Consider the following 25,285-nt stretch of genomic DNA (forward strand, 5'->3'; position numbering starts at 1 on the left):
GTAGACGAAGAAGTTAAGATAATCTTTTACATAAATTAGCTGACACTTCTGATTTTTCTGTTTCATCAACATAAGAATGACGAATAACAATCTCAGATTTCGACGAAATGAAGTGAACTTTTACAGTAAATTTGTGTAAATTTGATTGTACAAAATTCGGACTCTTCTCGCAAATTTTTTCTGTTGAAAACCTTTAATTAAGGCACCCCCTACCTATTTTTATTAATTTCATGATCGTAGCTGGGGGGCTTAATAACGTCATGTAACCCTTTTGTTATATAAAAACAGTTATTTCTGCTTTGTAAAGTAGTGAATTGTAGTGAGTTAACGTTATCGATTAAAATTGGGCGATAGAGGGGATCAAGATAAGCACTTTTTCCAAATAAACTAAGGGACCAACGTGTTTCGTTTGGGAGCCACCCCCAAAGAAATGGTGAAACTTGGATTTTTTCATTAATTTTTTTCTCGCCAACCATAAGAGTTACAAAGATGGGTGGCACGTCTTTGAATAGGTTTTCGGGTATGACCTATCCGATTTTGAAAATTTTTTTTTTAATTCCTACCAAGAAAGGGCGCACCCCTACTTGGGGACGCGAAAAAAATTCTGATTTCGAAGTTTGGTATCTTACTTACTTCAATTGTTCTTTATTCATCCTCAAGTAATTCCTGTAAGAAGGACAATCTTCTACTGCGAGTTCATCGTTTAACATTTGTAAAACTCCTGGTCCAAGAATTGTTCTTAGATTTAACCATTTCCACACAGGTTTTCTTTTCGCAACTTTTTCGTTACTTTTTTATACATTACTGCGGTTTTAACAACAGTAACAGCAGCAGCAAGGTTTAAAATTAACAATAGATACATGATCATCTAATTAATCTATATTCTTTTTTAAAGCTTCCTATAATACGTTGACAGTAGAGACCTTAGTTTACAGAAAGTAAATATTTAGTCTCTGATTTAATATAACATAGACAATATTACGGAACGTTACATACAGTTTCATCATTCATTACATTTTTAGGATAGAATGATATTTATTGAAGTAAAAAAGGACTAAAAATTTGACTAAATAAGTAATCGTTACAAACGGGCTTTAGACATAAGACTTAGGTATTGAGTTGTATACTGCAATTATACATTAAGTTCACTTTCCGTATGTCAATGTCGCTTAGAGATTCCACTTTCCCCATATCACAATCTGGTTTCTGAAATGAATACTATTATTTCTTACAGAATTACAATAAAGGTCACATACCCATTTAGGGACAATGGTTTTCTTCCCATTTGCGGAAAATGCGCATTCACTGTACTGCATGATGCTGCAATAGTCAAAGGGTTGCCCGAAACTTGTGACGAACTGTGATGAATACTTATCAAAGTTGTACAACTGATCTGTAAGGAATAAAAAAAACTTAAATGATTCGTAAAAACGGTAATCAAATCATTTACCTGGATCTATGTTATCTTCTATAATGTCAACGTATTGGTCCCTATCTGGATTTGTTATTTCATGTAGAAATCCCACTGAGTGTAAGAATAGGTGCAGCACCGCTCTGCGATTTACACATCCTGCACCTAGGAATATGTCCTGACGGTATCCAAGGTGTCCAGCGTTAGTTAAGCAACCCATACCATTATTCTAGAAATAAAACACGGTAAATATGACAAACATTTTCAAGATGTGCCAAAAATCGTAGCTCGTAATACTGTATGTGACTACGGATTAAATACAATATGTGTGTGTTAACAATTGTTGTATTTGAATTTGTGACATTTGGAATGGACTCGGGTTTTTAATTCTTAATTAGTTCATTTAAATTTAGTTTTCTTTGTTTAATATCACCAGGTCTAATTACGTCTTAACACAATAACTTTTCAATACGAGCGTGTAGTCAAGGTTATATTTGTTGATTTTCTGTTAAACTTTGACATTTCTCGGAATTTTAAGTTTATAAAATTGTTCTAACTCTAATTTTTATTTGTAACCAAGTGGCCTGTTAGCCCAAATGTGACAGTGCGAGTTAATTTATTAGGTGCTTCTTTTATTTATAAGAAATAAAGAGAGTTGTTTCGGAGATAATGTGATCAGTGTAATCATTAAAAAATTGTAATCTTTGGTAGAATGGTTAGAATTAAATAAGTTTATTTCATAAATTTGAGTGTATACGTGCGGTATCAATTGATTACTATCGTTGCTAGGCAGGTTTATTGTATATTTAAGTTTTTCAAAAATTAAGGGGGAGTTGTGATTAAATACGACAGACGCAAAGAAGAAGACATGTTTGTCAGTATCAAGGTCGAACTGCTGCCCATCGGCAGCTGCATTTTTTTCGTCGTATAAGATTTTTAACCCAAGTTTTCGGTTCGTGTTGATAGAAGTTTGTTTGCGAGCATAGTTTTCATTTCGTCGAAGCATTTTAACGGAGGTTTCAAGTTTTTGGATGGACATTACGTCAATGTGAAATCAGTCTAATGTAAAAGAAGAAACACTATAAGGAATCTTAAGTCTTAGTAATTAGCTTATTTGTAACGTTTGTTTATCATTTAATTACCGAGTGTCTTTGTAAAGTAAAAGGTATCTGTGTAATTTACACGTAAGTTGTGTGTTAATTCGGACCCTTTTCTTCAACGACTAAAACAGTTTCATGTTCAGATCACGATTAACTTCATTTGATTCTTGACCAAAGTTCATTTTGAGTGTTCGTCAAAATTTAGGGATTTTCAGTTTACCCACTGTCTGGGAGAGAAAAAAAATTAATTGAAGCCAGAATTGAATCATCTCTCTGTGCGAGAGTGAGGATCTGTGACGGGAAAAGAAAATTGAAGAGCTAGCTATAGGTTTGTAGCCTTTTTTTGTGTCCTTTTTGGCCTGGGATCAATGCACACAGCAAAATTTACGGCGATACTATTTCAACAGATCGCGATATTAAACGTCTAAAAATTTGTGGCATATTTTTGTACCATCCCTAGCAACACAGTTCCGTATAAAAAGCGTTAGTGGTAGACTAAAACCTACGTATATAATACGGATAAATGCCCGGTGGGTACTGCTACATCGTTGTGGGAATATAATGCCATGCGTTTATTATTGCTCATTGATATACGATTTATATGCATATATGCGTATATTAAAGTGGTGTTATATACGTTTATCAAACGAATGCTACAAAACGGTTATTTATATACGAATTATCAACGTAAAACCTGAACTTTATGGTAATACAAATCGTATATTAAACGTAGGTATAAAATTTGTCCACACAAAAAACGTTTACCATACTACCAATACCGAATTTCACCTATCAAAGCTCTTTAAAACCGTTTTTTAAACGTAAGTGTGTTTGCTGGGATGTTCCTTTAATTTACCACGTACAGTTACATTAACTATGTTTACAGCGAATTTATGCTTACCGATATTTCAATGTAATCGCCATCGCAGCAATCAACACATTCTGTAGGTTTAAGACATGTCTGCCTGAATCCTGTGTTTAGTGTTGTACGAATTATGAGTACTTCATCTGCAGCTGAAAGATCAAGATATAACTTAGCTACGGCTTAAGTAACTTACAAACTAAGTTCAAATAACTAAACAAGTATAAATTGTGCACAATTCTTGTGCAAATAAAGCGCCTTTTTTAAAACCAAAATAGCTTTTGTTTTGGCATCACCAATGGATATATTTCTTGCAGACGTCTCAATCGCTCTTTGTGAGTACCCTCTTCCGACAATCCGTTCTTGAGGTATAAGGGAATATAGCCGATCACGATAAGACGTCGAGGAGGAGGGCTATGGTTGGTAGAAATTAATTCCTTTCGTTGAGACCTTTCATTAGAGTACCATGAAGGATAAAACTAGTTCCACTCCTCCACTCCTCCCCTCTCCCCTTCCACCCCGTACTTTGATAAGAGGACAGAAAGAGGGGCAGGAGTTGGTAGAAAATGGTTCCTTTCGTTGAGACCTTTAATTAGAATACAAAGAGAGATAAAATGTAAAATGAATTTTAACCCCCCCTCCCCCACAAACCAATTTATTTCGATGTGACCTTTCATTAGAATACCATGAAGGGTAGAACATGTGCCCCCCCCCCCATTTCTAAAGTTTAACGGTGGCACCATAAAGGCGTGCGTTTTTCATTTATAAAGCAAGTTGTTGGATTGAAGAGTTGCCCTTTAAATCTTTGAATATTTGAAGCTTCGTTTGGTTTTACGAATAAATATTTGGCACTCAGATGCTGGCAAACTTAACAAGTCTTTTCCTTAGTCGATCTCAAGAAAGTCTTTTTCGAAGAGAATGGTGATATACACTTAGCTGCGTACTGAGTCGACGGGAGAGGGCGTTTACGGTATGAGCGTTGACAGTAGAGACCAAAACGACCAGAAGTTTTCAGAACTGTGCCACTACACAAAGTTATGAGAACAAACTACTAGCGTCAAAAATCCACATTACTGTCGATCGCCAAAACCACGACTAACTTCTTCCCCTCTGTGCATTCATATTTCGAGATTTCAGTCAGGCACTCCTGTAACAAACACGCCACCTCTTACGAATGGGTTACTATCCAATTGGAAGGTGAGGCTCGTTTGTTTGATTTTTGCGAACAACACTCTACTTCCGTATTTAGTGGTCTGGGAAGATTCGGTTGGCTTGATACCTTTTCTATGGTCAACGAATGCAGTTATTTTGTTTTCTGGTCAAGTTAAAAGTTCGGAGATTTCGTAGTGGAATTGTTAAAAATAAAAAAGCGAGTTGTAGTGGAAATTAAGGCCCGTCTTTCTGCGCTAATTTGATCTCTGTAAGGCGTTTGATTTCTTTAATGAATCGGATCGGGAGACTAGACCGTCAGGGCATTTCGAGATTTTATTATTATCTTAATCATGTAGTATATAGTTACATTGCGAATTCGGCATGAATCATTCGGCGTGGAAAAAGTAAAAATCGGCATATTTGACTCAATACCTGGGATGTGATTTATTACCGTACCATTTCTTAGGCATATAATTGAAAAAACATTAAGAAGGGGAAGAGGACATTTTTTGGATTCTTTGTTTGAGCACGGATAATTGCTACGTGGTCCATTGATATTAGCTCTAGCAAAAGTTCCCTTAGTACCAGTTAAAACAGAGAAAAAACTTTCGGAATGATTAATCAAACGTGGACAATTTCATCCACGCGAAATTAATGAGCAAGTAGTAAATCGTTAACGTTGACCTCTAAGGAGATAAAAAAATCCGAATATTGGTTAATGAAACTTATAAGCGCGCTCGTACCTTTTATCTACCACTGAATAAAGTGTAAAGAATAAATTTATAGTTGGTTTGTTGCCCGTAAAATCAAAGAAGATGGTTAAACTCGGAATCGTAAAACATTATTATTAGTAACTAACTGAATAGAAAAACATACGATTTTTAGCAAGGAAATTTTGACAGCTCGCCTTATTAAGTTAGAGGTAATTCATAGAACCGTGCCACGAAAAAGAATTTGTTTAATTAGAAATTTATTAGATAAAATCATAAAGACAAAAATTGTAAATAGGCAAATTAAAAATTAGATACGTTTATTATTTTGAGTTTGTTGTCAAGATATCCAACTTTACGGAAATTTGAAAAGAGAAATTTCTTTAATTAATTCATAGTGAACATGGCTAGGAATTGGTTTGTGTCAGTTTTTACAGGTTTTCACAAATCGAGAGAGACAAAATAATTAAATCACATTTTACAGACGTCACAGGTCGCATGGGGTATAACCTCGGGTATAACAGTCCTAAACTGAAATTACATGGTAGTTAATAGCTGCATACACCGAATTGAGATCTGTCTGAAATATGAATAAATGCACTCGTACCGCTCACGTGCCATCATAGCGCCCGAAAAGATACGACAGTATAATAGTCGCTGGGGTACATCCCTGCGCGACCAGTAAAAGTAATTCGATTCACTTTGTTAGAATTAGCGTGTCACTCGCTTCATGTGAAGAGCAGATCTCGATAAGGATAACAATTTCCTTACACTATGGGTATACTTACTAAAGTTTCCACTTATCACAAAACAGACGATACCCTTCGACCAATGGAACATAGGGTTACTAAGACCATTACGCCTTCTTGTAAATAACAGATCATTATACAACTTGTAATCGTCATCTGGACAGCCGGCCTCTGTAACATTGTACTATCGCATTTATTTGGAAATGTACTAAAACCCTATGGACCTACCGTTTTCGGTACTTCTTAGCATACGGCTAGAACTATCCCGCACCAGTACTGCAAGTACATAACATAAAGTGCACACGATCGTGACTCTCATTTTGAAGTAGATTCCCCATTATTAATTACACTGTAATATATTAAGATCCACATTCATGAGTAATCATAAGTTTTCCAAGCTACGGCTGATAAGATTGGAAGTTTTAGCAACTACTTGTATAGCATCTTTATTTGCTTTAGATTATGTCGACAGTAGATAAGCCAACGATGAGGGTTAGAGATAATAAAAAATGTTGGGAATTTCGTGCCTATGTTAGAAATATGTTTGAAAGTGAGCTACTGGAGTACCTAATATCAAGATATACGGAGATATCTGGAATGAAATGACAAACTCAGATCCTAGATGGCTTAGTCAGGAAGTACAGATAGGAGAGACTAAAGTTACTAGATGTTTGAAAGTACCACAATCCATTGTACCCGTGTGTTGGAAAGAGATAACAATAAAAGCGCCCCAAAATGGCTGACTGACAGATTATGTACGTCAGTTCTATAGACGACAGCAATTTTCAAATTGAAAACGTGGTAGAAAACTACGTGAATGTTGTGCCTTAGTTTCTAGTTTCACTCAGAGACAAAATTCTCGTTTATTTCGTATACAATGTGCTGAATTAAATGTGGAACGAACAAACTTGTGGCCCCGATCTTCCTTTAACGGTAAAATTTGCTAAATAAGTGATGACATTTTTCGGAAAAGCAATTCGAAAATTCTAGAAAAGATGAGAAGAAACCGCTAAGATCAGAATCTTTCTCGGAGATTTGGTTGTTTCAAAAAAGCGAAAGTGGTAAAACTTAAAAAGGCGTTTATACTTTGTATTATCCGCAAAATCTGAGAACATTAACAATTATGTTGTTAAAAGCACTCGTAGTGTGGCTATGCGTGCAGTATTAGAAAAATCAATTATTTATTTCAAATCCGAATTTAAATCTTTACTTTGCATTTCGCCGAGCCCTAGTGACCGGCCATGAGTTGATCGTGAGCTGACCCAGCTAAAATCTTTTATCAATTCAAATTTCCCGCCACTTTCCGCCCCAAAATTGCGAATTTGCGGTACTTTCCATACATCTAGTAACTTTAAGAGAGACGATGTACATCGCCGAAGGCCATGCAATTTATAAAACTCGTATCTTTGCGTTAAGGTAGAAAATAAAGAACTGAGATCCCTGTGCCATGGGAGCAAAGAACCTACGAAGCCTTCAAAAATAGTCAATAGAGAAAAAAATGGAGTACATCACTACTAAAGAGTAACTAGCAGAGAGACGAACTGGATCCTTAAAGTTTAACAAGATAGGTCAAGACCGATGTTCACCAGAAGTCGAAAAATCAGGAAATATTGTAACCCCCCGACCAAAAGGAAGATGGAAGCCCCACGGAGGAAAGAGCTTCAACTGCAAATGAACAGTTCAAAGTCATGACACTTAACAACAAGTGGAAAGTTGATGTCCCAGACTTTGGCTACACATACTTTTATTTCCGTAGAATAAAGTGAAAAGAAAGTAGTGGATCTATGCAGTTAGGATGGTTATTGCACAGAAAATATAACTAGTTTGAACTCGACCTGCTTGAATTTGTATGATCCTGAAGTGCATTTTAATCGAATGACTGTCAAATGAAAAGATCCACAATTAATATGCGGTCTATTAAAAAAATTTCTCCCCAAGCAAATTCAAAGGAATATTCTCTATATAATCGGAAATTCGATCTAAGGTGTGATTACCGATTACACTACAGTATCTAGTACAGAGGCAGTATACTTTTCACTCGACTTACTATTTACTAAATTGGTATGTGATTTCAGTAATTTAAGAGGAAAACAATGAGTCGTGTTTGTACAAAAAGCTCGACTTGTTTTTGTTAACAAAGTTTCTGTTATTTTAGTTCCCCATACTTCCATAGGTAGGCACCTGTATAAATAAATAAACCTACGATTTATTATGCAAGTAAATGTCTTAAAAGCTAGTAGACTTTTCAATCTCTCCCCGTGACGATTATCCGTTCCTTTAGCTAAATCATCACAAGTTAAATTAGAAGTATTTGTCAAACTCTCCAACTTCATTCGTGTATCCAGAAAACTTTGTAAGCAATTCCTGATTGAAATCTCTAATGTAACTTGTTTTAACTCTGCTATCCACTCATGGATGTTCCACTTCAATTTCAAATGCAAATAGATTTACTGCAAAACCGTAATTTGGTTTTCAGAAGTGTCCACGTTGAACTCATTTCTGCTTGGTTAGAGTAAATACGTTTCGTGGATCCCTTTCAAAAAATAACGCGATGTTCATAAAGAGAAATAAATAAATACATTCCTCTTTCATAGATGATAATGCTTCAGTCATTGATCACCGCCCCATTAGAAAAAATAAAAGAGAGCTACATAAAAATAATCGCTTTGTGAAAAGCAATTAGAGGTAGCAGCTGTGAAGATTATTGCAATCCAGATTTTGTGCTAACGCATACTCCAGCTGGCAATCCCGGGTACCGATAACACGTGACTAAACCGTTTTAATAAATTCATCAGACAGTTTTTCCACTTTCTTTTTACTTAACTCTTACATTTGCTTATACGCGTATTAATGGCGCCCTTAAATTGAATTTTTCGAACGACATTTATGACAAACATTGAGAGATACTTGAACATTAAAATAATAATGAATAATGAATATTTTAACACACAAGTCACATCGCTTAGGTTTTTAACGTGATACTATCATAAGAATAATAACATTTTTGTTCAAAAAGTGTTGGGATCTTAAGAATAGATTGAGAAATATAATATTATCCAAACACTTTTTCAACGAAAATTATATTTTTGGTTTTTTAGTGTAGATTAGTGTTCTGTTGACGAAGAGTTTTTTTTTATTATTATTTTTAGTTTGGCAAAAAGAATTTTGTCGTTCGTGACCGTAGATGTAGAGGAGTGAATCTACGGGCGTTCCTTGGTTTGTGTGCCCACAGTGACAAGGTCGTGACTGATACAGAAACAAACAAGCAAGAAAATTGGTAACCATAGAAAAGTTGCTTGTATCAGAAACACATCAAAATTCCGTAAAAATTTCTTTATAAATAAGAAAGTTACTTCGGCAAGTTCAATTCTTAGTAAAACTACGCATCTAAATCACCTGGGTTGTTACTATAACAGCGGACCTCACTAACGTAGCGGTCCTCTTTGGCCAAAACTAAAATTGCATTAGAAGCGAAAAAATGCATTCTTTCTATTGGTTTAGAATAGACGCCAGACTCCAAAGTAGCGTCGGTTCCGTTATTAGTTTGGTATAAATAGCTTAACGCACGCAAGTCGAGGGAGATGCGCAGTGATTGGGACACTGATTTCAGATTCACATTTGTTCCCTATCCCCTGTCCAGATAACGGATAAGAACAATAATAATAATAATAATAATAATCCACCCAATAAAGTTACACGTCCTAGCACAGTTAAAAAACACAATACTTCTACTTCTCAGAAACAACCCACATTATCACAACCCACTCGTATTCAACCCAAACGCAAAAACCTAAACAGCATCACTAGCTCACAAAATACTGTAATATCTCCATCAATAACCCAAGCAACAACACAAATACAACCACTAGAACAAAGAAACACCATAAATACAAGTAACGCAACTTGCACTACAAAGACAGGTCCACCCAATAAAGTTACACGTCCTAGCACAGTTAAAAAACACAAAACTCCTTCTTCACAGAAACACACCACATTATCACAACCCACTCGTATTCAACCGAAACGCGAAAACCTTAACAGAACTACATGCTCACAACATACTGTAATATCTCCACCAAAAACCCAAGCAACCACACAAATACAACCTCAAGAACAAAGAAACACCATAAATACAAGTAAGGCAACAGGTACCACAAAGACAGGTCCACTGAATAAAGTTACACGTCCTAGCACAGTTAAAAAACACAAAACTCCTTCTTCACAGAAGCACACCACATTATCACAACCCACTCGTATTCAACCCAAACGCAAAGCCAAAGAAACACTTACACAATAAACTCTATTTAATAAAAGTACAGGAATTATTATAATGATATTTTTGTTTTGTTTTCTTCTTTCCTGATAGCGTTGACTATTGTGGCCATTAATAGCTATGTTGGTAAGTATGAATTACATACTATCCCTAGATTTCCATTGTGAGTGTGCGAATATTTATTTTATTTTTTATTTTTTATTTTTCTTTAGAACCCTACATAACTTCACCAGACACAGACACAGACACTAATCGTTACTTGATTTTAATCCCTGCGATTAGTTAACCAGGCTAGACCTGAGTTCTCACAAGAAACATCGACAATAATAATAATAGTTTATTGTCCAAACAGAATAGTTCCATAAACTAGGACAATATTAGGTAAGATATACATGTAGTGCGAATAATAACCGAAAAAAAAGAAAAACTTTAAGCATGATATAAGTGAAAATAAAAAAAAAAATTGAGAATTATTATTTTAGTTAATTAACGGAATCTAATAATATACTAAGGGTGGTATTAAATATATCAACAACGTGGGCTATGCTATTATATTGATTACACATGGCGTATATAGGAGAATTTTGCAGTATTTGGGTTCTACAGATTGGCAACGAAAAAGTGACGGTATGTCTAGACGACAACCGTGGAATTGCGAATCACATATACCTATATAGTACAGGACAATCTATATTGTTACTTAAAAATTTATACAAGAAAGCAATAGCCATCCGTTTACGTCTAGAAGATAGCGAAGGTAGATCGAACCTTTCTAACATGATATCATTAGAATATCCTCTAATTGGATATTGTCCATCCATACGAAAGCATAGATATTTGAGGAACCGACGTTGTATGTTTTCTAAATTGTTTTCATACTTTTTAAATGAGGTATTCCAAATTACACAACCATATTCTAACTTACTTCTAACCAATGATATATACAATGATTTAATGGTCGATATATCAGTGAAATCACGACTAACACGAATGATGAAACCTAGAATTCTAAATGACTGCTGAACTAAGCTATTAATGTGAGTTGAGAACGTTAACATTTTGTCCATGTAGATTCCTAAGTCCTTTGTTTCACTGTGTCTGTTTAAAGGCGTATTGCATATGGTGTAATTAAACTGAATGTCACTAAGTTTACGAGAGTATGAGATAATTTTACACTTGCTTATATTTAACTGGAGGTTATTCATGCTGCACCAATTATGTATGTTGTTCAGGTCCATTTGAAGCTTTTCGCAATCGGAGATACTCTTAACTTGTGAAAAGATTTTCAGATCGTCTGCAAATAATAGTTTCTGCGTAGAAATTACCGAAGGTAAGTCATTAATGAAAACCACGAAGAAAAATGGCCCTAAATTGGACCCTTGAGGTACTCCAGATGTGGGCGTGAAGGTGTGAGAATTGTAGCCATTATATGACACGAACTGTTTTCTATCCATTAAATACGATGCAATGAGTTGAACTATTGGATGGCTAAAACCGTACGCAATTAACTTCTGGACTATGTGATGGTCTATTTGATCAAAAGCTTTGCGGAAGTCCGTATAGATGACGTCTATTTGTCCACGCTTGTCTATTATTTCCGAACAGTACTGTACAAAATAGGTCAAATTAGTTATTGTTGATCTCTGAGGCACAAAACCATGTTGATGTTCCGTAATGAGTGCTTTACATTGATCAAATAATTTTCCATACAGTATAATTTCATATAATTTTGAAAAGTTACACAAAATCGATATTGGACGATAATTTATTATCAATGTTTGACGACGATCCAGATTTGAGAACAGGACAAACTCTCGCAACTTTCCATACGTTCGGGAAAACACATTGTTTCAATGACAAATTAAATAAAAGTGATAGGGGATACGCAAATATTCGAGCGCAATCTTTAATTAGAAAGGCAGGAATTTGGTCCGTTCCGGCAGTTATCTTGTCTTTAAGTTTTTTGATGGCTTCTATTATGTCCTTTTCGGTAATCTGTTGCAGATGTATAAGCGATGTGTAGTTGCAGAAAGAGAAGTCCGTCGAATTGGCAGAAGTTTTTACGTAAACACTGGAGAAGTATGTTCCAAATGCGTTGACGATATCTTGGGCGGTATTATATGTACGATCTTGGTATTCTAATTCATTGGGAATTCGTGACGTGCCCTTTTTGGATCGAATATATGACCAATAGCTATTTGTGTATTAAGAGCGCAAAATGATATATTGTCGATTGAAAGAGACAGTTGACGCGCGACGAAGGAGCGCGGCAATCTCTTGAAATCGACAATCAATTTGCGCTCGAATTACACACAAGATTTTTTCTACAATCGAGCAGTTCACATATTTCCAAAAATTTAAATTTTTCACTCAAATCATTTTAATCTTATGTCCAAATGAAAGATGTCATTTACTCGTTGTCATTGGATACTCTGAGCAATGCATATTTGATTTATAGTTAATAATTGGGAGAGCGAGCGTTTTTTCTATTTTGTCGCTTATAAGCGACAAAGTGACATTCCTCGAAAAAGATGACGTTTGCGTTGTCAAATACGAGCGCAAATGCCTACTTTGGATATCGATTGTAGAAGGGATTGTTAGGGTTATCATGTAGGTTGTGTTCAGTTGAGATCAGATAGTTGCGAAGTAAAGTTGATAGCAATCTTTTTGTAAAAGTTCGCAATTTTTTGAATTCATGGAGATACATAGATAATTTGGTAATTTTATACTTCTTATGAAGTTTAGTTTTTAGTTTTATGGCTCGAATTAATTCTGCAATGAACCATGGCGGAAACCTTTGTTTCTTTTTAGGAAGATATGTGGGTACACTTCTCTGAAAAGTGGTATTCAAAGTTTCATAGAATGCTTGGCACGCAATATTTACGTCAGTGTAGGATTCCAAAAAAGTCCAGTTTCTTCTTGAAAGGTCATGATAGAGAGTGATAAAATCAGCTTTTTGGAAATTGTAGCGATTCTGATTATACCCAGGAGTAGTACTGATTGTAATGGTTTCGTTTAGGTTAAACACAAAATCTAAAGCAGGGTGGTGAGTGTCTTCGGGGGTAAGAGCGAAATCGCTTTTAGAAACGTTAAAACTATCGTTACTAATAATTAAGTCCAGCATACGATTATTGATGTTGCGTATTTCGTTTAGTTGTAAGCAGTTTGTATATTGCAAAAAGTTTAGCAAGTTGTTACAGTTATTGTCCAAATAGTTAGCATCTTCAGAAAATGCAGGGAGGTTAAAGTCACCAGTAATTAAGATTTTAGTCTCAAATAAATGATTTAAACATGAGAGCACATCTAAGAAATCGTTAAAGTCATTACTAGGTATATTAGGGGGAATGTACACATTAATTATATGAGCTTCTAATTTATTAATTGAAATAGTACAACCAACAATATCAATATTTTTGAATGTATTTCTAATACAGGTGAGATCAAGCGCAGATACTTTCGTGAAAAGTTCAGTTTTGACCGCTATCAGCGCTCCGCCACCCTTTGCTACATCAAGTGCGGTAAAGTTGCGATCACAACGAAACACTTCAAAATATTCTGGAAATAGTTCTGCGTTGCTAACACTATCCTTTAACCAAGTCTCAGTTAGACACATAATGTCATGGGGGCATATCAAAATTTCTTTTGAGATTAATTGCATTTTAGTATTTAAGCCGCGCACGTTTTGGTAATAGCAACTGTTTATGGAACTTGAACTGCTTAGTTTTTTTTAATGCTGGTGGTTACGATTTGAGGAGTACCGTGTATATACCTGATTATAAGGTTACCTTCTCCGCTTTGTTGACGTTTAGCCAAAGTATCTCGAAGCTCACTTAAATATTTTCGTTGGGCGGGCGTTTGATATACAACAATGAGTAGTACTCACAAATGCAGCGTATTCATTGGCGGGTTGCCGCTCTGACTGCGAATATATCGACAACGAAATGCCAGAAAAGAGACTCCCACAGAGGGAAAATGGAACGTCTGGACGACTCGCACAACTTTAAGTGCGCATAGCTCGACAATGCTGTAAAGCTCTCCAGTCTGATAGACCTGAATGATTTCGTGTGTCGAAAACCTTTAATGTTAATGAATGCTATAAAATGAGCCCTTTCAGCACATAGTATATGTGTACAAGTATATTATTAATTTGCCTTAAGCAGAAAATTTGATTCTCTAACGTTTATATTTTGCTGTTAAGATATGTATGATGGTAGTCCTTTGAAAGCTCGTATATATGAGAGATTTAATTTAATTTCATTAAATAGGACTTAGAAAATGTAAAGCTAAACTATTGTCTTGTGCACGAATTCATACTATGTAACGCCATGACAAAACCAAGCGAAAATTTCATTTGTGATTATGCATCCGGTAAATATCGTATAAGTTTGCAATGTAATTACAATTTGTGGTTTGGTCTAAGACACGTACAGTTGAAACTGCTTATGATTAATTCTGAAATTGTATGGTTTATACATTTGCTTTACTCCTCCTAATTTGAAACTTCTCTACAGTTTGTACCTAGTAGCTAACTCATTGTGCGAAATTCTTTGTCAATATTTCATGATCACACGACAGGTCTAAAAACCACGATTAACTAGAGATGAAAGGTCGGTTAATTTGGGAAAATTTACATTTTAGAGTGCAATTTGAAGGTAATTTTAATGTTTCATCATCATTTAGTTTAGACTTTTCATGTTCACCGATCAATTGCCATATGGGCAGTGGATAAGTGCGCATTTGAGATATTGACGTCATAAGTCCTATATAGCCGGCCAGTAGGACACAATGCTTTAGGTTCATGATCGTTGAGCTTGAACTCATTTTTTTGTTAGAAAAATTACTGAAAGAACCAAAAAGCAAAAATTATTGTTATGGGATGCAAAAGCGGAATTGAGGCGTAAGACAAGGACGACGTGACGTGACATGATATAGAGTTAAATAGAAAATAATTACGCTGCTTACCGTTTGTGTGCGATGTTTTAAAAATCAATAAACTCGAACATTAAGTAAGCTGCAAGAATTACAAAAGTGGCCAATTTTAAGGTCAACTTAATATGATCCTTCCTTGAGTATAACCGTTCACCATTGCAGAACAATTTTAATGCAGCATACTCATTCTTAATGGTCTGGTTTGTAATTTTGAGTGGTGTCACTCTCATTATTCATTATATTTAGCTAATAAACAGAACAATAGAAAATGTGCCTTCTTAATCTTTTAAAATTACCCTTTCTTTTATCAAATAAAAGGTTATAACAGTGGGTCTGGCTTGGCGCTGCTTTTAACAAAACCCGCCGCATAAACGGCCAGCTAAGCTCAGTGTTTTTAAATATGGAAGCAAGAGAAGGTTCAAAGCAGTAAAGTTCGTTCTGGGCAAGACAATCTCCGTGCGTTATGGTTGAGCGCCACCCAATTTCTAATGTACACTATCAACTCACCCTGCATAAAATTGGGAAGATACAGGATGCACAATAACCACAAATACAAATCAAACGGCTCTATATTGCTGGTTGCTTTCAAATAAATTGCAAAATAATATAGATATATATGTGAAATTACACACTGCACAAATCATAAAAACCCCCAATTAATTCCCAACAATTATACTCCAGTTCAAAAATGATTGCCCCCAATTACTGTTCCTTAATGATCGTTAAGATTAATAAATGAATCACACATATAAATTACAAAATGGTTACGTTACTACCGGTCACAACTAGTAACGAAAATATCCCAACGCAAGTTCGGTAACAACAAGGCAAATAGAATATAACGCTTACCTTATGTAATATTCCAGATGTGAGGCAGCAAAGAGAGCTCTGTTTGCACCATTCATCTCTGCAATCAAAAGAGAACAAAAAGGGCCCAAACCACAGGGTTCGGAATATATTATGAATAAATGTCTGAAGGACCTACGAAGCTTGCGGTAAGCTCAAATCTCGATACCCCTCTAAAAATGTCTGTGTCTCTGATGGAGTGTCGCAGCCACACAAAAATTAATATATCCGATCAAGCAAAAAAAAAAGGCATTCTCGATCATGTCGAAACAGTATGTAGTTAAATGAGTTTCTCCCTCGTCTTCATAAAATGGCCGCTCTTATCTCTCTCAGATAAGGTTGTTGGTCACGACCTCCTAGGTGTCTATGGTTGATAATGAATCTCCAAAATTTTCCCCCAATCAACAGGTGATCTCGAACAAGATATTTCCCCCGAACAAGGAATTTCGGTATCGAACAAGGACCCTAAAATAGTTTAAGCTAAAACTTCCTACACACACACATGTAAAATTCGTTACCTCTAAGTAAATTTAAGAGGGATTAAATACCAAGCGTTCCTCAATTACACATCTTCCAGTATATCCGTAATCTACAATGGCCGCCATAAGAAAAGAAATTATTTAGATAAGCGTACTTACTCGAAGAAAAAAAGTTTCACGTTAAAGCCCGATGAACGGTAAAATGCTGCAGACTACTTGTCTCGCAATTAATACGGGTAGAATTGCCAAAGTTTTTAACTAACAGTGGTGGCAAAGATTACCCACGTGTTTTTCTTTTCTCACGTAGAACGGCTTAGTTGTTCGTTCGATCAGAGTCGGAATCGGAAAGAAAAGCATGTGAAATTTTGGATCGCGCTGTAAGGTCCTGCCACCTGGCGGAACTAATCCAACGCATAGAAGTAGAAATTTATATACAGGGCGTACCGAATGTAAAATACGGAATGATGCAAAGAAGAAATGAACTTGTTACAAGGTGTAGCTACTTAATTTGAGCTGTTGTTTACTTTGTTAAATAATACACATTATAAAAATGGCATATACTTGCGCAATTTGATGGTGAGTACCTACCTTGACTTACGATACGGGAAGATAAATCATAACCGCAATATCCGTGGTTACTTGCTTACTTCCAATGATATTTCTTCATTTTAGCTTGAGACGTACAAGCGTTTACGCAAAATGCACCGGGTTCTACTGGTCGGTTTGCTTATAGTTAGCCTCCTAATCGGTTCGCAATCGCAACAGTTGTCTAAAGGTAAATCTAGTATCGCCAATACGATTGTAAACACTCTTGATGAAATTAGCAATCAAAATGATAAACTAAAAATGCTAATTAGATCGTTTTTTGACTATCAGTCGACGTCAACCAAAGCGCCTGAACCAGCGGAGGCAGAGTGCTTGTGTACACCTTTTTATTTATGCAATAATGGAGAAGTGAACAAAGATAGGAGTAAATTGTTTGAACCTAGGTATGTAATTAAGATTTGTTGTTCGTCCTTCGTAAATCGCAGATGACGGTGATCACTAATGACGCAGGTGGCTATAAATCAATAAAGATTTGAGCAATTCTTCTTTTCATACGGTATCCTTAACAGATTCGTTCCAACATACTTATTTCTTAGAAGCATTATGAGATTCTGCCATTCGCAAACTCGAAGGGAAACGCTTGAATTCTCCATTATTGTAATATTCACTATCACCTAACTTTAACAAGTGTAAATTCAATTTTAAGGAACATGATATTCATTATTGTATTGTAACTTTCATTTTTTAGATTGGCTCAAAAGTCTGTAAATCCCTGCAAAACCCTGGGGGAAGTCTGTTGTGAGCCACTTGCCCCTAGTCCTCTAAGGAAGAAAGTGAAGGGAATACCTTTCAACTTTGCATGCGGATTTGGAAGTGAAATACCAGGAGATTATAACATTTCTGATCCTACCACAGCAACGTTTGGCGAATATCCATGGACCGCTTTAGTTTTAAATTTAGAGTATCATTATGAGTGTGTGGGTTCCCTAATACATCCCGAAGTGGTTCTCACTACGGCGCACTGTATCAACGATTCTGAAAGCTATATTGCACTAGTAAAAGAATGGAATACTACAGGAAAAACTGAACCCATAGCCCACCAAAATATGCGCGTAAAATCAATTGTCATGCACCCCAAGTTTGTTATTCATAATTTAATGTACAACGCAGCCTTACTGTTTTTGGAAAAGCCTTTTAAGTTAGACAGAAGGGTGAATACAGCTTGCTTAGCAGATTCGTCTACGGTGTCGTATAATCAGTTACAGAAATCTAAATGTGCAGCTACAGGATGGGGAAGTGATGCGCCGAACGGTGTCTACAGGAGGGTAATGAAAAAAATCGAATTCTCGCTTATTTCAAACCGCCTTTGTCAAATTCAATTGAGGAAAACTGGATTAGGAAAATGGTTTCAGTTACATCAAACATTCCTTTGTGCTACTGGAAAAAACGGAAGTGGCTTGTGTAACGGTGATGAAGGTGGTCCACTAGTTTGTGAAATCTCGGGACAACCGCTAAGATATCTTCAAGTTGGCATTACATCTTTGAGACGTGACTGTGCCCAAAATCCGTCGGTATTTACCAAAATTGCGTCGATTAAGGATTGGATTGATCAAGAAATGAGTGCACGTAATTTAGACACCAGTTACTATACGCCTATGTAACACAATGTAATTTGACCTTTAACTGTACTTATTGAATAATGTAGCCAGTTTGACGTGACGTTTAAAATAATCAGCCCTGTGATGTATCAGAAACGCCAAACTTGACATGCAGGTTATCTGCCAAAAAACGTTATTTTGCGTTATGCAAAATGACGTCTTTGACCGATAACCTGCACGTTAAGTTTAACGTTAATGATACATCACAGTGCTGAATGTGTTCCACTGCATACTGAAGAAAGGTTAAACCATTGAATTAGTGTTTTTATTCAATGGTTAAACCTAACATTATTTATAGCAATACCTTGTAATCTTTAGCACAGATACTTTTATCACGGGATGTGCATCGGAAGTGGAAGCTTGTGGTTTGGAAAAACTATGTCACAATTCTGATGGTGTTCCGCTTTAGTAGTTTGTTCGTTTGAAAATAAAGAATGCCGTTGATTATTTATTTATCTATGTTAATGTCCTTTTGTATTATTGCTGCATACCTTGCAGGCTATCTTTAATAATTTAAATCGTTTTATACAGGGTGGTACATTGGAAACGGACCGAAATCATATTTTTGGGAACACATTAGATTAATTCAAGTTTAGGTACGAAGGGAATATTTTAAACGATATCCTCGATGATATCCTTGACGTTCACATCATTGTAGTATTGTCGTGTATGTCGACATTTTCGGTTAACATTTATAATCATTACATGTCATTCGAATTTGATGTCACGACTGCGACCCATGAGAAGAGCAAGGGATGGCAATTTATGGCATCATAATGTTGCATATCGGAGACGTCGTAGCACTACCTGAAGAGGATACTGCCATACTTTGTTATTTTCGCGTGCCCGTAAAGCGAATGGGCCACTGAATTGGCGATTAAACCTCCTGCTACTGCAGCCAATCTACAGCCACCGAACTGTTTTAAGTTGAGGAACTCCACTAGCACTTGCTAATATTGTAGCGATCATATGCCAAAAACAATGACCGGTAATTAAATGTAATTTGTCACATTTTAGAAATAGATAATGCTATTTTTTAGGGCTATCGTATTGGAACAGGTGTTTAGTGATTACCTGATTGGATCTGGAGAATAAATCTTTCGTTATTGACATCTATACAGATTATAATACTAATACTGTAACCCAGTCTAAATCTGTAAATCACAAAAGATCGCTGTAGGTACATTTTAGGATAATAAAACTGACATGGTCATTAGGCATTACCGCAAATGTCGATCACAACATTATTTGGTCGTTCATAATGTGGATGATTTCCTTACCTTTACCTCATTAAAATAAGCAAGTAAAACATGAAGTTTTACTTATACCCTTTCCTGCCCACCTTTGTTCATTCACTTCAAAAATTCATTCGGGGAGTACATTTTTTACTACACTCAATTTCCCTTATTTGAGTGGATGTACATTGAAATTCTTTAGTATGGGCCAGTTTTTAACATACATGTTAAATTAATATGAATATTAATTAGGTAAATTTCCAAATCTGTATTAGGTACCGACAACATTTTATGTAGGGCAATAGTATTGCAGATAGCGCATAAGATGAATATAATACGTAGAAATTTAGTGAATTATTTTATGTTTGATAATGGAATGATTATAATGATGATCGTGAATAAAATCGTATACGAACCTCGACGAAAGGTTATTTTTCTTAGAATACAATCACCCTCGGCGCTTCGAAAAATAACCTACTTTCGCACTCGGTGCGCAAGTAATATACTATAATTTGCGATTTGGGTATGTAGGTATAGTAGGTACATTATAAAATATGAGAAAATGAATTTCTCTTTTTGAAATCAATAGGCATCGTATAAATTATAATAAATACATAATGGTAGAGGTTGCCCGGCTACATCACAATCGCTGATATGACACTACTATGATAACACGAGTACAAATTACAAAATACCTAGTCAATTTGCTTGCTTATAATAAATAAAAAAGATTTCTCTACATGATGAAACACTGCAGTGTGTGGCCTCTTTACTTATTGGTTTCTGTAAAATAAACTTTTGGTGAGAATCCTAAATAGTTATATTGGTTACATTTAGTTTGGATTTAACTCACCAGACGCTTAAATCCAAAGAAAGCGCAGACTATTTTAACCAAGCATGATACATCTGGAGTGTTTAGATCTGTGCTAAAAGTGCTGATGGAGAAAGAGAGGGTTTCCCCTCTCTCCACAGTAGAGGTACCAGCGAGAAGGAGGACTCTGTGCCCCGGTTCCTGGTCCTTAGAAGGAAGGAAGGGGATTTTACGAATGTAAGCCCTTTCTTAATAAGTAGGACGTTATACGGACTAGCTGGTAATGTGAAAGATGTGAAGAAAATCAAAGGCGAGATATTGGTTGAAACAGTTTCTGCAAAACAGTCGAGAATGCTGAGACAATGTAAAATGTTTGGAGGTATGGAGATTGATGTTGTACCCCACGGTGCACACTTCAAAAGTTTTGTATTCTGTAGGGATCTTCCAAACTGCTCAACCGATGAGATAAGAGAAAACCTGAGCGATCAGGGTGTAGTGGAACTGAGACGGATAAGGACAACGCGCGATGGTGTCTTTATAGACACTGCAAACCATGTCCTCACCTTTAATGTCCCGAAACTGCCCAAAACTATACAGGCTGCTTTTTATCCCTTGCAGGTGCGTGCGTACATACCCAATCCATTGCGCTGTTTTAATTGCCAGAAGTTTGAGCATTCGTCTGCGAATTGCAAAAATGAAAAAGTATGTGTCTGTGGAAGTATGGAGGTAGTTTACCAAATTTTGCGAGCATCGTCAATGTGAATTAAATGAATCAACACCATTCACAAAACTGAATGATATTTTGACCTGGAACATGAAAAAAGAAGACGGGGAATGTTATTAAGAATATAGTGTAAAGTGTATGTGGAATTCAATTGATACTTATGTTTATATTTTGTAGATTGTTGTTGATATTTTGAATAAATCGTATCAAATTATTTCATTTTATGAATATGCCTCTCTGATATAAATAATTGGATTCAAGAAATAATCTTCACAAATATATCAAGACCTTGATTAATAAGCGACTATTTTGGTTGCTGCTAAATTCTCTTGTATTTATTAATTTGACTCAATATAATTTTGGCGTTAATAGTCAAAGATGATAGCCCTCGAGCTTCGCTCTCTGGTTTTCATAAGTTTATTAACGTCAAAATTAATATGTCTCGTTAAATTATTATAAAATACAATCGAAATTTAGATGCAATCAAAATAGTCGACTACTTATCAAGGTCTTGTTATATTACCCTTGAGTATTAGATTTCTACCAATGCCGCATTAAATATGGTATTAATCTAATAGCTGGTATTTAAATCTTGAAAGTATATAGGACAAATTTAACGGTAGGATGATGACCGATAAACGTAAGTCACTCGACAAAATTTACTACTACCTACCCATTATAAGGGTCAGAAGTTGAAATGCAAAGTGTTTCCATTTCTCGGACACCTTTGCCTACAAAGACGTCGCAAGCAGGCCGATAAAGTTTTACAGAATCTCTTCGGCCGGACAACAGGGGTTTAAGGCTGGATAAAGTAAGTGGATCAAAGTGAATGCAGTTAGGATCCTGAGAGGGAAAACCTAGGGGAAAACCTCCTGGCAAAACTCCAGACAAAACAGTCGACATAGGAATTTGGTCCCACACCCTCCTGTATAGCAGCCGCAAACGCTACCATACGACATTGCATTTTGATATTGAAAGTACAAAATATATGCAAAATATGTTGGGTGCTTGTGTGAAGTTGGCCATACTTTTTCTGAACCAGAATTTTGGAAAACGCTAAAGGTACCATGTAAATAAGTTTCAGCACAATCAAGTACATTGAATTGTGGACTAAGTACATTTGTTCATTTTCGAGCCCATTACTGCTTTATTTCATACGCGATGGTTAAGGTTATCCAATGAATAGAAATATTATTACATTGTGCCACCATTGAGTATAACCGTTCACCATTGCGGAACAATTTTAATGCAGCATACTCATTCTTAATGGTCTTGTTTGTAATTTTGAGTGGTGTCACTCTCATTATTCATTATATTTAGCTAATAAACAGAACAATAGAAAATGTGCCTTCTTAATCTTTTAAAATTACAAATATTACCCTTTCTTTTATCAAATAAAAGGTGTAGGTACTTAATTTGAGCTGTTGTTTACTTTGTTAAATAATATACATTATACAAATGGGATATACTTGCGCAATTTGATGGTGAGTACCTACCTCGACTTACGATACGGGAAGATAAATCATAACCACAATATCCGTTGTTACTTGCTTACTTCCAATGATATTTCTTCATTTTTGCTTGAGACGTACAAGCGTTTACGCAAAATGCACCGGGTTCTACTGGTCGGTTTGCTTATAGTTAGCCTCCTAATCGGTTCTCATTCGCAACGGTTCTCTAAAGGTAAATCTAGTATCGCCAATACGATTGTAAACACTCTTGATGAAATTAGCAATCAAAATGATAAACTAAAAATGCTAATTAGATCGTTTTTTGACTACCAGTCGACGTCAACTAAAGCGCCTGAACCAGCTGAGGCAGAGTGCTTGTGTACACCTTTTTACTTATGCAATAATGGAGAAGTGAACAAAGATGGGAGTAAATTGTTTGAACCTAGGTATGTAATTAAGATTTGTTGTTCGTCCTTCGTAAATCTCGGGTGATCACTAATGACGCAGGTGGCTAAATCAATACAGATTTGAGCGATTCTTATTTTCATACGGTAGCGTTAACACATTCGTTCCAAAATACTTATTTCTTAGAAGCATGAGATACTGCCATTCGGAAACTAGAAGGGAAACGCTCGAATTTCCCATTATTGTCACATTCACTATCCCCTAACTTTAACAAGTGTAAATTCAATTGTAAGGAACATGATATGCATGATTGTATTTTAACTTTCATTTTTTTTTTAGATTAGCTCAGGAGTCTGTAAATCCCTGCAAAACCCTGGGGGAAATCTGTTGTGAGCCACTTGCCCCTAGTCCTCTAAGGAAGAAAGTGGAGGGAATACCTTCTAACTTTGCATGCGGATTTGGAAGTGAAATACCAGGAGATTATTACATTTCTGCTGCTACCACAGCAAAGTTTGGTGAATATCCATGGACCGCTTTACTCTTGAATTTAAAGTATCAGTATCAGTGTGTGGGTTCCCTAATACATCCCGAAGTTGTTCTTACTACGGCGCACTGTATCAACGAATCTGAAAAGTATATTGCACGAGTAGGAGAATGGAATGCTACAGGAAAAACTGAACCCATAGCCCACCAAAACATGCGCGTAAAATCAATTGTCATACACCCCAAGTTTGTTGTTGATAATTTAATGTACAACGCAGCCTTACTGTTTTTGGAAAATCCTTTTAAGTTAGACAGGAATGTGAATACAGCTTGCTTAGCAGATTCGTCTACGTTGTCGTATACTCAGTTACAGAAATCGAAATGTGCAGCTACAGGATGGGGAAGTGATGTGCCGAAAGGTGTCTACAGGAGGGTAATGAAAAAAATCGAATTCTCGCTTATTTCAAACCCCAGTTGTCAAAATCAATTGAGGAAAACACGTTTAGGAAAATGGTTTCAGTTACATCAAACATTCCTTTGTGCTATTGGAAAAAACGGAAGTGACTTGTGTAACGGTGATGGAGGTGGTCCACTAGTTTGTGAAATCTCGGGACAACCCCTAAGATATCTTCAAGTCGGCATTACATCTTGGGGACTTGACTGTGCCCAAAATCTACCGTCGGTATTTACCAAAGTTGCATCGATTAAGCATTGGATTGATCAAGAAATGAGTGCACGTAATTTGGACACCAGTTACTATACGCCTATGTAACACAATGTAATTTGACGTCATTGTAACTGTACTTATTGAAAATGTAGTAAGTTGGACGTGACATTTAAAATAATCAGCCCTGTGATGTATCAGAAATACCAAACTTAACATGCAGGTTATCTGACAAAAAAACGTTATTTTGCGTTATTTAGTATAGGCAGAATGACGTCTTTGACAGATAACCTGCATACATCACAGGACTGAATGTTTTCCACTGCATACTGAAAAAGGGTTAAGCTTAACATTATTTATAGGAATACCTTGTAATCTTTAGCACGGTATCCGTGCTACTTTTATCACGGAATCTGCATCGGAAGTGGAAGCTTGTGGTTTGGAAAAACTATGTCACAATTCAGATGCTGTTCCGCTTTAGTAGTTTGTTCGTCCAAAAATAAAGAATACCATTGATCTATTTATTTATCTATGTTAATATCCTTTGGTATTATTGCTGCATACCTTGGGGCTATCTTTAATAATTTAAATCGTTTTATACAGGGTGGTATATTAGAAACGGACCGAAATAGTATTTTTGGGAACACATTAGATTAATTCAAGGTTAGGTACGAAGGGAATATTTTAAACGATATCCTCGATGATACCCTTAACGTTCACATCATTGGAGTATTGTCGTGTATGTGGACAATTTAGGTTAGGTATAATCAATTATTCACATTACATGTCATTCGAAT

The 25,285-nt window shown here is 35.9% G+C and overlaps 3 protein-coding genes and 1 long non-coding RNA gene across 4 annotated transcripts; 2 read left to right on the plus strand and 2 right to left on the minus strand.

Annotated features, from left to right (window-relative positions):
* Positions 1-902: 902 nt before the first annotated feature.
* Positions 903-7,065, minus strand: LOC116164275 (zinc metalloproteinase nas-4-like). The gene is made up of 6 exons (XM_031478418.1): positions 6,213-7,065; positions 6,024-6,155; positions 3,413-3,525; positions 1,451-1,640; positions 1,257-1,393; positions 903-1,206 (listed from the first exon to the last, which is right to left on the minus strand). Exons 1-6 carry the CDS (start codon positions 6,301-6,303, stop codon positions 1,108-1,110), a joined length of 762 nt encoding a protein of 253 aa, XP_031334278.1. The 5' UTR covers positions 6,304-7,065; the 3' UTR covers positions 903-1,107.
* Positions 7,066-15,867: 8,802 nt separating this feature from the next.
* Positions 15,868-17,013, minus strand: LOC116164817. The gene is made up of 3 exons (XR_004144005.1): positions 16,671-17,013; positions 16,551-16,621; positions 15,868-16,497 (listed from the first exon to the last, which is right to left on the minus strand). It is a non-coding gene; the product is annotated as an uncharacterized LOC116164817 (long non-coding RNA).
* A 183-nt stretch (positions 17,014-17,196) lies between these two features.
* LOC116164140 (phenoloxidase-activating factor 2-like) lies at positions 17,197-19,194 on the plus strand. Its single transcript, XM_031478274.1, has 2 exons — positions 17,197-17,500; positions 17,806-19,194. The coding sequence occupies exons 1-2, from the start codon at positions 17,211-17,213 to the stop codon at positions 18,716-18,718; spliced, it is 1,203 nt and encodes a 400-aa protein (XP_031334134.1). The 5' UTR covers positions 17,197-17,210; the 3' UTR covers positions 18,719-19,194.
* A 3,866-nt stretch (positions 19,195-23,060) lies between these two features.
* LOC116163742 (phenoloxidase-activating factor 2-like) lies at positions 23,061-25,012 on the plus strand. Its single transcript, XM_031477837.1, has 2 exons — positions 23,061-23,382; positions 23,681-25,012. The coding sequence occupies exons 1-2, from the start codon at positions 23,093-23,095 to the stop codon at positions 24,594-24,596; spliced, it is 1,206 nt and encodes a 401-aa protein (XP_031333697.1). The 5' UTR covers positions 23,061-23,092; the 3' UTR covers positions 24,597-25,012.
* Positions 25,013-25,285: the final 273 nt, after the last annotated feature.

The sequence above is a fragment of the Photinus pyralis genome, unplaced genomic scaffold, assembly GCF_008802855.1.
Source record: "Photinus pyralis isolate 1611_PpyrPB1 unplaced genomic scaffold, Ppyr1.3 Ppyr1.4_LG2, whole genome shotgun sequence".
Taxonomy (NCBI): domain Eukaryota; kingdom Metazoa; phylum Arthropoda; class Insecta; order Coleoptera; family Lampyridae; genus Photinus; species Photinus pyralis.

Bases quoted from the DNA above. Each gene is read 5' to 3' on its own strand.
- LOC116164275 (XM_031478418.1), bottom strand. From the start codon at position 6,303: ATGAGAGTCACGATCGTGTGCACTTTATGTTATGTACTTGCAGTACTG. The intron at 6,156-6,212 runs GTAGGTCCATAG...ACAATGTTACAG, and splicing joins GCTAAGAAGTACCGAAAACG to AGGCCGGCTGTCCAGATGAC. The intron at 1,207-1,256 runs GTATGTGACCTT...TATTCATTTCAG, and splicing joins AAACCATTGTCCCTAAATGG to AAACCAGATTGTGATATGGG.
- LOC116164140 (XM_031478274.1), top strand. From the start codon at position 17,211: ATGCACCGGGTTCTACTGGTCGGTTTGCTTATAGTTAGCCTCCTAATC. The intron at 17,501-17,805 runs GTATGTAATTAA...TTCATTTTTTAG, and splicing joins AGTAAATTGTTTGAACCTAG to ATTGGCTCAAAAGTCTGTAA.
- LOC116163742 (XM_031477837.1), top strand. From the start codon at position 23,093: ATGCACCGGGTTCTACTGGTCGGTTTGCTTATAGTTAGCCTCCTAATC. The intron at 23,383-23,680 runs GTATGTAATTAA...TTTTTTTTTTAG, and splicing joins AGTAAATTGTTTGAACCTAG to ATTAGCTCAGGAGTCTGTAA.